The 12,652-nt window shown below is 43.6% G+C and overlaps 1 protein-coding gene across 1 annotated transcript; it reads right to left on the minus strand.

Annotated features, from left to right (window-relative positions):
• Positions 1 to 940: 940 nt before the first annotated feature.
• Positions 941 to 3,883, minus strand: LOC124016253 (zinc finger protein 501-like). Its single transcript, XM_046331803.1, has 2 exons — positions 3,360 to 3,883; positions 941 to 1,881 (listed from the first exon to the last, which is right to left on the minus strand). Exons 1-2 carry the CDS (start codon positions 3,664 to 3,666, stop codon positions 995 to 997), a joined length of 1,194 nt encoding a protein of 397 aa, XP_046187759.1. The 5' UTR covers positions 3,667 to 3,883; the 3' UTR covers positions 941 to 994.
• Between the last annotated feature and the right edge of the window lie 8,769 nt (positions 3,884 to 12,652).

A 12,652-nucleotide genomic window follows, 5' to 3' on the forward strand; every position in this document is an offset into this window, starting at 1 on the left:
AACTGATGCCGCCTGATGCGGTCTGCCCAACACATGCTCCTTTTGCAAAAGTTTAGTCTCCTGGTAAAAAAAAAAACACTTTGCCAAAAAAAACATGCAAATTGCTGGAAGTGTGCCAATTTTATGGATCTACTTTTGATGAAATAAGGAACATATTCTATTTACTTCTTGGGAAAAGATTGTACAATAAAACCGGACTAAAAGTTCAAATCCCCACCTTCTCCTTGATTATAATAATTCAGGGCACTCAACAAAACATATAGTGTCCTCCATTACTCTGGGTACAGCATACCTCTGAAAGCAATCTGCACAAACCTGGTTACATTCGACATATCAAGCTTTTGACTTTATAAACAGTTGGCAGACATGCTGTAACGTCTCCTTTGCCAGTCAACATGATTAAACACAACTGTTACAGTGGCTTAAATTAAGGAATGGAACACTATTAGATTCTAAATGGAGGAAAAGATGGAATGGACTATTAGATTCCAAATAGAGTAAAGGATGGAATGGACACTATTAGATTCTATATAGAGGAAAAGATGGAATGGACACTATTAGATTCTAAATAGAAGAAAGGATGGAATGGAAATCTATTAGATTCTTTATAGAGGAACGGATGGAATGGAACACTATTAGATTCTAAATAGAGGAAAGAATGGAACGATACTATTAGATTCTAAATAGAGGAAAGGATGGAATGGACACTATTAGATTATAAATAGAGGAAAGGAACACTGTTACATTCTAAATATAGGAAAGAATGGAGTGGACACTATTAAATTCTAAATAGAGGAAAGGATGGAATGAATAGTTCGATTCTATATAGAGGAAAGGATGGAATGGACACTATATATTTTTGTTAACTCTTATAATCTGACTTTCGACATGATCATGTTTTGAGCTGGAAAAGAAAACGTAGACCTATTTTTCAGTATGATTTCATTCATACAATATGATTTAATGTAGCATGAACAAAAACACAATTTCTCAATCAAAAACATAAGTCAGAACACAGCCTCTCTATTCTCTCGTGTGATTTCAGATCCTTTGACTGGGAAAATGTCTTTTCACAATGAGAGCAGTGGTATGTCTTCTCCTCCTGTGTATTAGTATGTTGGAAAGGCTTTTCTCCAGTGTGTTTTCTCTCATGCCTTTTCAAGCTCCCTAACCGGGTAAAACTATTTTCACACCGGGAACATTGGTAAGGCTTTTCTCCTGAGTGTATTCTCTCATGCGCTTTCAGGCTCCCTCGATGGGTAAAACTCTTTTCACACCGGGAACATTGGTAAGGCTTTTCTCCTGTGTGTATTCTCTCATGCTCCTTCAGGCTCGCATACCACCTAAAATTCCTTTCACAGTGGGAACAGTGATAAGGCTTCTCTCCAGTGTGTCCCCTCTCATGTGTTTTCAGGCTCCCTAACTGAGTAAATCTCTTTACACAGTGGGAACAGTGGTAAGGCTTCTCTCCAGAGTGTATTCTCATATGTATTTTCAGGTTCCCTAACCCAGTAAATATCTTTCCACACTGAGAGCAGTGGTAGGTCTTCCTATCTTCTGTGTGTATTTCTTCATGTTGTTTCAGGTACCGTAACTGGGTAAACCTCTTTCCACACTGGGAACATTGGAAACGCTTTTCTCTTGTGTGTGTCCTCTCATGCTCTTTTAGGTTCCCTAACTTGGTAAAACTCTTTCCACAGTGGGAGCAATTGTAAGGGTTTTCTCCTGTATGCGTTCTCTCATGTGCTTTGAGGTTCCTTAACCACTTAAAACTCTTTCCACACTGGGAACAGCGGTGTTGTCTCGCTGGTTTGGGCGTCTCTGGGTCCGATTCCCCTGCAGGACTCTCCCCACTGTCAGAGTGAGAGTCTGGTCCCTCTCCTACCAAAGACAAACAGAGTATTTAGTTAAATACTAAACAGAGAACTGAATTAAACCTCCATAAAATAAAACTGCCTTCCTGTGAATCTAGATTCCTCAAAAACCTGAAGTCAGTTTTCAGAACATTCCATACTTTAATAAAAACCTGGTGGCCGCCCTAATAATAATAATGTAGAACATAAAATCAAATCTTTCTATCATGTTTATAGGCTGAGCAAAGCTCTAAAATAGGGAAAGGGGGATACCTTGTCAGTTGTACAACTGAATCGATTCAAGTGAAATGTGTGTCCCGCATTTAACCTAACCCCTCTGAATCAGAGAGGTGCGGGGGGCTGCCTTAATCGACATCCATGTCATCGGCGCCCGGGGAACAGTGGGTTAACTGCCTTGCTCAGTGGCAGAATGACAGCTTTTTACCTTGTCAGCTCGTGGATTTTATCCAGCAACCTTTCGTATACTGGCCCAACGCTCCTACCTGCCAGGCTACATAATGTCGTATTTTAGGCTGAGCAGAATTCTAGAATAATAGATAATGTCGTGTTTATAGGCTGATCAGAGCTCTACAATAATATATATTGTCATGTTTATAGGCTGAGCAGAGCTCTATAATAATAGATAATGTCATGTTTATAGACTGAGCAGAGCTCTATAATAATATATTCTGCCATGTTTATAGGCTGAGCAAAGCTCTAATAATAGATAATGTCAGATAATAGAGCTCAGTCTATTAACATATCTATAGCTTGACAACATTCAGCTGTTTTCGTGATGTTTTATCTAACACTTACAATTTCTTTCCTTTTTGGTTACTAGGCAGTTCTATCAACATTTAGCAACTACGTTAAACTAGCAACATTAGCAAACCCGTCAGCTATATTTCAGAGGTTAAAGGTTGTATATTCAAATTTTATAATAAAACTCTCATAACCTAATTTAACTTACATGAATTGCAATAAAAATCGGTGGTCAGCTAGCTAGAAGTGTGACTATTTTAATTTAAAGCTATCACAGTAAGGTAGTTATGTTGGATAAATAAAACACATAAGAAGCCGTATGTATCTTACATTAAAGGGCCAATGCAGCTATTTTAAATCTCAACCTCAAATTATTTCTGGGTAACGAAGAAGTTCATTCCTGGTTTTGTTTTCAAAGATGTTCACTGTCTGGGTGTTCACTTCCCCCATGTGTTTACTATAGCAACACACATCACCCCCACGGGTTACTATAGCAACACATCAGCTATCATTTATAACTTGTTTGTCAATTCTGAGTGACATTAAAGTTGTGAATTTTCTAATCCATTGTTAAGGTTTTGTTGGTGACCCGCTCTTTGGTGGTATACACATCTTATAGTGTAGTTATCAATTCCTACATTAAATAATAACATATTCAAGCATAAACATTCAGTAGAATGCTGCTTTAAAACCATGCATCAGTTAAACAATAGTTTGTGCTCCTGTTTTTAAGACAGTACTTACTGGTGTTAATCAGATCGCCTGTCTCCTCCTCCTCCTCCTGTTCTTCCTTCTCCTCCTTCAATGTGACAGTTATCTCTCTCTCCTTCACTCCAAAAACTGCATCCTCCTCTTTTATTGTAACATCCTCCTCGTCTTTCACTTTGAACGCGTCTTTCTCTTCTTCTTTCACTGTAACAGCCTCACCCTCTACTTCTTGTTTTACTGTGGTATCCTCCTCTTTCACGACAATGTTCAGCCACAGACCCTCTTTCTCCGTCCAGCAGACCTCCTCTTCTTTAGCAGGAGGGCAGTAGATTGGTGAGCTCATGGTAGGAAGTGGTAGCCAGCTAACCTTGCTAGTTAGCGACTAGCCTAGTGATAGGCTATTTTATCAAGCCAGCTACCGTTACCCGACTAAACGGAAATATGACATTAAATGGGGAAATTAGTTATATGACAGAATGATGCTTAAAATACAGAGGCAAATATGCACCGATTGCAGTCTAAACAGATTGAATGTTTCGGCTAGGAAATTACCGCGGTGACTAGATGTTATTGAAGAAGCGTCCCGTCCACTAAATTATACGTCACGCTGATCGCGTCGCCTGAAAGACGCACATCGCCATCTGTTGACTGGAGTGGTTAACGTAGATAAATGTTTATTTTATTTCCAGACCCAAAAATGAATTTTTACATTTCTTTCAGGGAATATTAACCAATGAGGTGGGTATTTCCACATTCTACCAACCCAACAGATGTTTCTACTATGAAGCCACGCTTTCAGGTTAATTAAAGTTGAATTCCCAAATAGCAAATACAGGTTTGGTACATTATCAGGTATTGGAGCGTTGAAAGATGATGCACAACAACGGTTCCTTCCAGGAAACCACGACTCCAATAACCACCGCAGTCGAAATAACTGTAAAGTACGTCACCATTGAAACGACTACCGCTACAATCGACCTGTTCGCAATACATGGGTATTGGGATCTGACCTCATTGATCTGTCAGTAAGATATGTTTACATGGGTATTGGGATCTGACCTCATTGATCTGTCAGTAAGCTTTGTTTACATGGGTATTGGGATCTTACCTCATTGATCTGTCAGTAAGCTATGTCTACACGGGTATTGAGATCTGACCTTATCTATCTGTCAGTAAGCTATGTTAACATGGGATCTGACCTTATACATCTGACAGTAAGTTATGTTTACATGGGTATTGGGATCTCAGCTATAGTATAATTCGTCAACCGTTCCATCGCATCTTAGTTAATGTAGAGACAAACGATTATGCATTTTTTTAAATCCTAAAGTTAATTCACAAATCACAAATACCGGAGCATGTGAGTTCAAATATACTTTTTATTACTTCATAATAAAAGCCGAGCCGGACAACTGCCTTCCAGCACACATGTTTTCAACATTTGTCCTTCTTACGTCACACTCATAGTAACTCCTCTTATTGGCTCATCACCTCTGGCATTTAGCCACCGTCATCCTACTGCCTTCATATTAGGACATGGAACCTGTAGTCTCACATAAATACTTTCATGCATGTAGGACCATAGCAACAGACCTTGGCACTCGACAAGAATAACCAATACATGACATCCTGCTGACTCCACTGAAAGGGGAACCCATGTTCTGGAATAATACCCAAGAGGTGTAACCATAGTTGGACAGTAACAAGAATAACCACGTGTATGTCTAATTGGTGTCCAATGACCTAGAGCACATAGAGCACTAGTTTCGCTGGCTCCTTCTGAAATAAATAATTGCTACATATGTACTGAAAAATTCACAATAATATGTTCTTGCTTATTGTGCAGTGGATGATTAAAATCCCTGTATACCTATGGATGTGTAGCTAGATATCTAGCCGATCTGTGTATGGACCCAAACATTTGGTATACATTTTAGTTCAGAACCTAGCTATGGACCTCAGCTATCATAGCCAGTTGTATCAACTTCAAAACAGCCTGAATGACATTAACGATCTATGGATTGAGTAGAATATAATATCATGTTGTGCCAAGGATGCAAGTCATATATACATGTAGTTATTACCATGCATGAGATCCCCCACATTGTAGCCTGTACATTTAATATATTATCTGATCATGTACTCTACCTCGGTCCTCCCCTCCCGCCCCGTGGCTCGACGACTCATTGCGAGCTCACAGAACAGGGCTCCGGGCAGCCGAGCGGAAATGGAGGAAAACTCGCCTCCCTGCGGACCTGGCATCCTTTCACTCCCTCCTCTCTACATTTTCCTCCTCTGTCTCTGCTGCTAAAGCCACTTTCTACCACGCTAAATTCCAAGCATCTGCCTCTAACCCTAGGAAGCTCTTTGCCACCTTCTCCTCCCTCCTGAATCCTCCGCCCCCTCCCCCCCCTCCTCCCTCTCTGCAGATGACTTCGTCAACCATTTTGAAAAGAAGGTCGACGACATCCGATCCTCGTTTGCTAAGTCAAACGACACCGCTGGTTCTGCTCACACTGCCCTACCCTGTGCTCTGACCTCTTTCTCCCCTCTCTCTCCAGATGAAATCTCGCGTCTTGTGACGGCCGGCCGCCCAACAACCTGCCCGCTTGACCCTATCCCCTCCTCTCTTCTCCAGACCATTTCCGGAGACCTTCTCCCTTACCTCACCTCGCTCATCAACTCATCCCTGACCGTTGGCTACGTCCCTTCCGTCTTCAAGAGAGCGAGAGTTGCACCCCTTCTGAAAAAACCTACACTCGATCCCTCCGATGTCAACAATTACAGACCAGTATCCCTTCTTTCTTTTCTCTCCAAAACTCTTGAACGTGCCGTCCTTGGCCAGCTCTCCCGCTATCTCTCTCTGAATGACCTTCTTGATCCAAATCAGTCAGGTTTCAAGACTAGTCATTCAACTGAGACTGCTCTCCTCTGTATCACGGAGGCGCTCCGCACTGCTAAAGCTAACTCTCTCTCCTCTGCTCTCATCCTTCTAGATCTATCAGCTGCCTTCGATACTGTGAACCATCAGATCCTCCTCTCCACCCTCTCCGAGTTGGGCATCTCCGGCGCGGCCCACGCTTGGATTGCGTCCTACCTGACAGGTCGCTCCTACCAGGTGGCGTGGCGAGAATCTGTCTCCTCACCACGCGCTCTCACCACTGGTGTCCCCCAGGGCTCTGTTCTTGGCCCTCTCCTATTCTCGCTATACACCAAGTCACTTGGCTCTGTCATAACCTCACATGGTCTCTCTTATCATTGCTATGCAGACGACACACAATTAATCTTCTCCTTTCCCCCTTCTGATGACCAGGTGGCGAATCGCATCTCTGCATGTCTGGCAGACATATCAGTGTGGATGACGGATCACCACCTCAAGCTGAACCTCGGCAAGACGGAGCTGCTCTTCCTCCCGGGGAAGGACTGCCCGTTCCATGATCTCGCCATCACGGTCGACAACTCCATTGTGTCCTCCTCCCAGAGCGCCAAGAACCTTGGCGTGATCCTGGACAACACCCTGTCGTTCTCTACTAACATCAAGGCGGTGGCCCGTTCCTGTAGGTTCATGCTCTACAACATCCGCAGAGTACGACCCTGCCTCACACAGGAAGCGGCGCAGGTCCTAATCCAGGCACTTGTCATCTCCCGTCTGGATTACTGCAACTCGCTGTTGGCTGGGCTCCCTGCCTGTGCCATTAAACCCCTTCAACTCATCCAGAACGCCGCAGCCCGTCTGGTGTTCAACCTTCCCAAGTTCTCTCACGTCACCCCGCTCCTCCGTTCTCTCCACTGGCTTCCAGTTGAAGCTCGCATCCGCTACAAGACCATGGTGCTTGCCTACGGAGCTGTGAGGGGAACGGCACCTCAGTACCTCCAGGCTCTGATCAGGCCCTACACCCAAACAAGGGCACTGCGTTCATCCACCTCTGGCCTGCTCGCCTCCCTACCACTGAGGAAGTACAGCTCCCGCTCAGCCCAGTCAAAACTGTTCGCTGCCCTGGCCCCCCAATGGTGGAACAAACTCCCTCACGACGCCAGGACAGCGGAGTCAATCACCACCTTCCGGAGACACCTGAAACCCCACCTCTTTAAGGAATACCTAGGATAGGTTAAGTAATCCCTCTCACCCCACCCCCCCTAAGTTTTAGATGCACTATTGTTAAGTGACTGTCCCACTGGATGTCATAAGGTGAATGCACCAATTTGTAAGTCGCTCTGGATAAGAGCGTCTGCTAAATGACTTAAATGTAATGTAAAATGTAAATAAAGGTGCAGTTTAAGTATGAATGTCTTTAAGATTTCTTTTCAGTCATATCCAATACCAGGATTATCAAATTCCAGTCTTTGAATGATGCTGTGTCTGCATGTATGTATTACAATTATACACTTCAACAGTGTTTACCAATCTTGGTCCTAGGACATCAATGGTTACACATTGTAACTAATAGACTAGAAACGTGATTTAACTAGTTAATTCATATATACAGAGATAGAATTTTAAAAAACAGTACACTACATTTCCTATGCATCATGTAAATACTCTTAACACCGGTTCATCTCAATATCTAATTTCCTTCATCTGCATTGATCTGATAAACACAGGACAGGTGGAGTATTTCATCACATTACACTTCATTTCAACCAGTAGAGAATGTGAAACACTTTATTGAAAAGCTCATTATAAAAATGATATAAATACAAGTTCAATCTGTACTTCAACGCACAGATGTCGTGCATTATAAAAAAAAGTGGAGGTGGCGAGAGAGGTGTAAAAGACAGAAGGGGAAAGAGGTAAGAACATAGGAGCAGGGAAGGCAGCACATGATTGATGAATCACAGTGCTACCTAAATATTCTCTCAGTTCAGTGTCTCTCATCGGCCCAAAGGTCATCTTAAAAATGAGTGAGGTGGCGATGATGGGACTGGGGGTTGGCCCAAAGGTCATCTTAAAAATGAGTGAGGTGGTGATGATGGGACTGGGGGTTGGCATCCTCACATATCTGCAGACGAGATACATATGGAGAGAGAGCATGTTTAAGCCTTGTGTTTTTCTTTTTTATTCTAACATTGTTAGTCATCAATCAGGAGGTGAAATGCAAAACTGACCTTAGATCATTAACTCTGGGACTACTGCATCTCTATCTGTATTTCAATGTAAAGCATCTCTTTAATAATTCTGTAACGGCTTTCCTCTTCCTCTTCTGAGGAGGAGTAGCAAGGATCGGACCAATAGGCAGCGTTGTAAGTGTCCATGATACTTTAATAATAACTGAACATGACTCAATACAAAAATAACAAAGTGAATGGAAACGAAAACCGAAACAGTCCTGAATGGTGAATGCTGGAACGTGTGCTATGGGTGGGTGTTGTTATCGTGACCAGTGAACTGAGATAAGGCGGAGCTTTACCTAGCATAGACTTATAGATGACCTGGAGCCAGTGGGTCTGGCGACGAGTATGTAGCGAGGGCCAGCCGACTAGAGCATACAGGTCACAGTGGTGGGTGGTATAAGGTGATTTGGTAACAAAACGGGTGGCACTGTGATAGACTGCATCCAGTTTACTGAGTAGAGTGTTGGAAGCTATTTTGTAGATGACATCGCCGAAGACGAGGATCGGTAGGATAGTAAGTTTGGCGGCGTGAGTGAAGGAGGCTTTGTTTGCGAAATAGAAAGACAATTCTAGATTTGATTTTGGATTGGAGATGTTTAATATGAGTCTGGAAGGAGAGTTTACAGTCTAGCCACACACCTAGGTATTTATAGTTGTCCACATATTCTAGGTCGGAACGTCCAGGGTGGTGATGCTAGTCGGGCGGGCGGGTGCAGGCAGCGAACGGTTGAAAAGCATCCATTTGGTTTTACTAGCGTTTAAGAGCAGTTGGAGGCCACGGAAGGAGTGTTGTATGGCATCGAAGCTCTTTTGGAGGTTAGTTAGCACAATGTCTAAGGAAGGGCCAGAAGTATACAAAATGGTGTCGTCTGTGTAGTGGTGGATCAGGGAATCGCCCGCAGCAAGAGCGACATCATTGATATATACAGAGAAAAGAGTCTGCCCGAGAATTGAACCCTGTGGTACCCCCATAGAGACTGTCAGAGGTCCGGACAACAGGCCCTCCGATTTGACACACTGAACTCTGTCTGCAAAGTAGTTGGTGAACCAGGAGAGACAGTCATTAGAAAAACCAAGGCTATTGAGTCTGCCGATAAGAATACGGTGATTGACAGATTCGAAAGCCTTGGCCAGGTCAATAAAGACGGCTGCATAGTACTGTCTTTTATCTATGGCGGTTATGATATCGTTTAGTACCTTGAGCGTGGCTGAGGAGCACCCGTGACCGGCTCGGAAGCCGGATTGCACAGCGGAGAAGGTACGGTGGGATTCGAAATGGTCAGTGATCTGTTTATTAACTTGACTTTCAAAGACTTTAGATAGGCAGGGCAGGATGGATATAGGTCTGTAACAGTTTGGGTCTAGGGTGTCACAACCTTTGAAGAGGGGGATGACCACGGCAGCTTTCCAATCTTTAGGAATCTCAGACGATACGAAAGAGAGGGTGAACAGGCTGGTAATAGGGGTTGCAACAATGGCGGCGGATAGTTTTAGAAAGAGAGGGTCCAGATTGTCTAACCCAGCTGATTTGTACGGGTCCAGGATTTGCAGCTCTTTCAGAACGTCTGCTGTCTGGATTTGGGTGAAGGAGAAGCTGGGAGGCTTGGGCGAGTAGCTACGGGGGAGGCGGAGCTGTTGGCCGGGGTTGGAGTAGCCAGGAGGAAGGCATGGCAAGCCGTTGAGAAATGCTTGTTGAAATGTTCGATTATTATGGAGTTATCAGTGGTGTTACCTAGCCTCAGTGCAGTGGGCAGCTGGGAGGAGGTGCTTTTGTTCTCCATGGACTTTACAGTGTCTCAAAACTTTTTGGAGTTAGAGCTACAGGATGCAAATTTCTGCTTGAAAAAGCTAGTCTTTGCTGTCCTGACTGACTGCGTGTATTTGTTCCTGACTTCCCTGAACAGTTGCATATCGTGGGGACTATTCGATGCTATTGCAGTCCGCCACATTGCAAAACAAATTAACCCAATGACTGACCAATCAACAGACTCTTGCAAAACCAATGAACATATATGTGCCAAAGCAACACATACAATTGGGAGGACAAGTATTTGATATACTGCCAATTTTGAAGGTTTTCCTACTTACAAAGCATGTAGAGGTCTGTAATTTTATCATAGGTACACTTCAACTGTGAGGGACGGAATCTAAAACAAAAATCCCGAAAATCCCATTGTATGATTTTTAAGTAATCATTTGCATTTTATTGCATGACATAAGTGTATATATATATATATATATATATATATATATATATATATATATATATATATATATATATATATTTACAACAAGCTTCTTTACTGGCTAATCGTTAGTATTCAGCTAGCGGTTTGTGGTCATCAGCTATCCTTTAGCTCGGAAATCTTTCGCTAGTTTTGTACGGCGCGGCTCGGACCGGAACATACCGGACCTATTTTTCTCTCCATGTCCCCGGATTTCAACCGCTAACTCTGGACATTTATACCTGGATCTCGCAGCTAGCTAGCTGCTATCCTTGTGACTATCGGCTTTCGTCGATTCCGGAGCAAACATCAATTATTCCGGAGCTAGCCAGCTGAAGAGTTCCATCAGTCACTCCTGGGCTACAATCACCTATCCGGACCCGTTTTACTGCCAACGCGGAGCCCCACCAGGCCTTCACAACTGGACTACCGACGTTATCTACTCGAGGGAGTTATCCAGCTGGCTCCTCCGTCGCGACGTTACCTGAACACCCATCTGCGGTCCGCTCGTTAGCTGTCTTATCGGCTGCTATCTGAATAGACCTATCGGACAATTAAAAAATCTATATTATTATTATTATTATTTATTATTTATTTCTTGGGCCTCTATAACTATATCTATTGTTGTTTTTTTGCAAATTGGATTCATCCCCTCTACCACACGGAACCCCACTAATCCTACCGACGGAAACGCACAACCTCCATACTATGCTAGCTTGCTACCGATGGCCCGGCTAGCTGTCTAAATCACCGTAACCCCAATCAACCTCACTACTCACTGGACCCTTTTGATCACTCGACTAAGCATGCCTCGCCTTAATGTCAATATGCCTTGTCCATTGCTGTTCTGGTTAGTGTTTATTGGCTTATTTCACTGTAGAGCCTTTAGTCCTGCTCACTATACCTTATCCAACCTATTAGTTCCACCACCCACACATGCGATGATATCTCCTGGTTTCAATTATGTTTCTTGAGACAATATCTCTCTCATCATCACTCAATACCTAGGTTTGCCTCCACTGTATTCACATCCTACTATACCTTTGTATGTACCTTGAAGCTATTTTATCACCCCCAGAAACCTCCTTTTACTCTCTGTTCCAGACGTTCTAGACGACCAATTCTTATTGCTTTTAGCCGTACCCTCTGGCGATGTAGAGGTGAATCCAGGCCCTGCAGTGCCTACCTCCACTCCTATTCCCCAGGCGCTCTCTTTTGATGACTTCTGTAACCGTAAGAGTCTTGGTTTCATGCATGTTAACATTAGAAGCCTCCTCCCTAAGTTTGTTTTATTCACTGCTTTAGCACACTCTGCCAACCCTGATGTCCTAGCCATGTCTGAATCCTGGCTTAGGAAGACCACCAAAAGTTCTGAAATTTTCATCCCAAACTACAACATTTTCAGACAAGATAGAACTGCCAAACGGGGCGGTGTTGCAATCTATTGCAAAAATAGCCTGCAGAGTTCCGTCCTACTATCCAGGTCTGTACCCAAGCAATTTGAACTTCTACTTTTAAAAATCCACCTCTCTAAAAACAAGTCTCTCACCGTTGCCGCCTGCTATAGACCACCCTCTGCCCCCAGCTCTGGACACCATATGTGAACTGATTGCCCCCCATCTATCTTCAGAGCTCGTGCTGCTAGGCGACCTAACCTGGAACATGCTTAACACCCAAGCCATCCTACAATCTAAGCTTGATGCCCTCAATCTCACACAAATTATCAATGAACCTACCAGGTACCTCCCCAAAGCCTTAAACACGGGCACCCTCATAGATATCATCCTAACCAACTTGCCCTCTAAATACATCTCTGCTGTCTTCAACCAAGATCTCAGCGATCACTACCTCATTGCCTGCATCCGTAATGGGTCAGCGGTCAAACGACCTCCACTCATCACTGTCAAACGCTCCCAGAAACATTTCAGCAAGCAGGCCTTTCTAATCGACCTGGCCGGTGTATCCTGGAAGGATATTGATCTCATCCCGTCA

The sequence above is a fragment of the Oncorhynchus gorbuscha genome, linkage group LG26 (assembly GCF_021184085.1).
Source record: "Oncorhynchus gorbuscha isolate QuinsamMale2020 ecotype Even-year linkage group LG26, OgorEven_v1.0, whole genome shotgun sequence".
Lineage (NCBI taxonomy): Eukaryota > Metazoa > Chordata > Actinopteri > Salmoniformes > Salmonidae > Oncorhynchus > Oncorhynchus gorbuscha.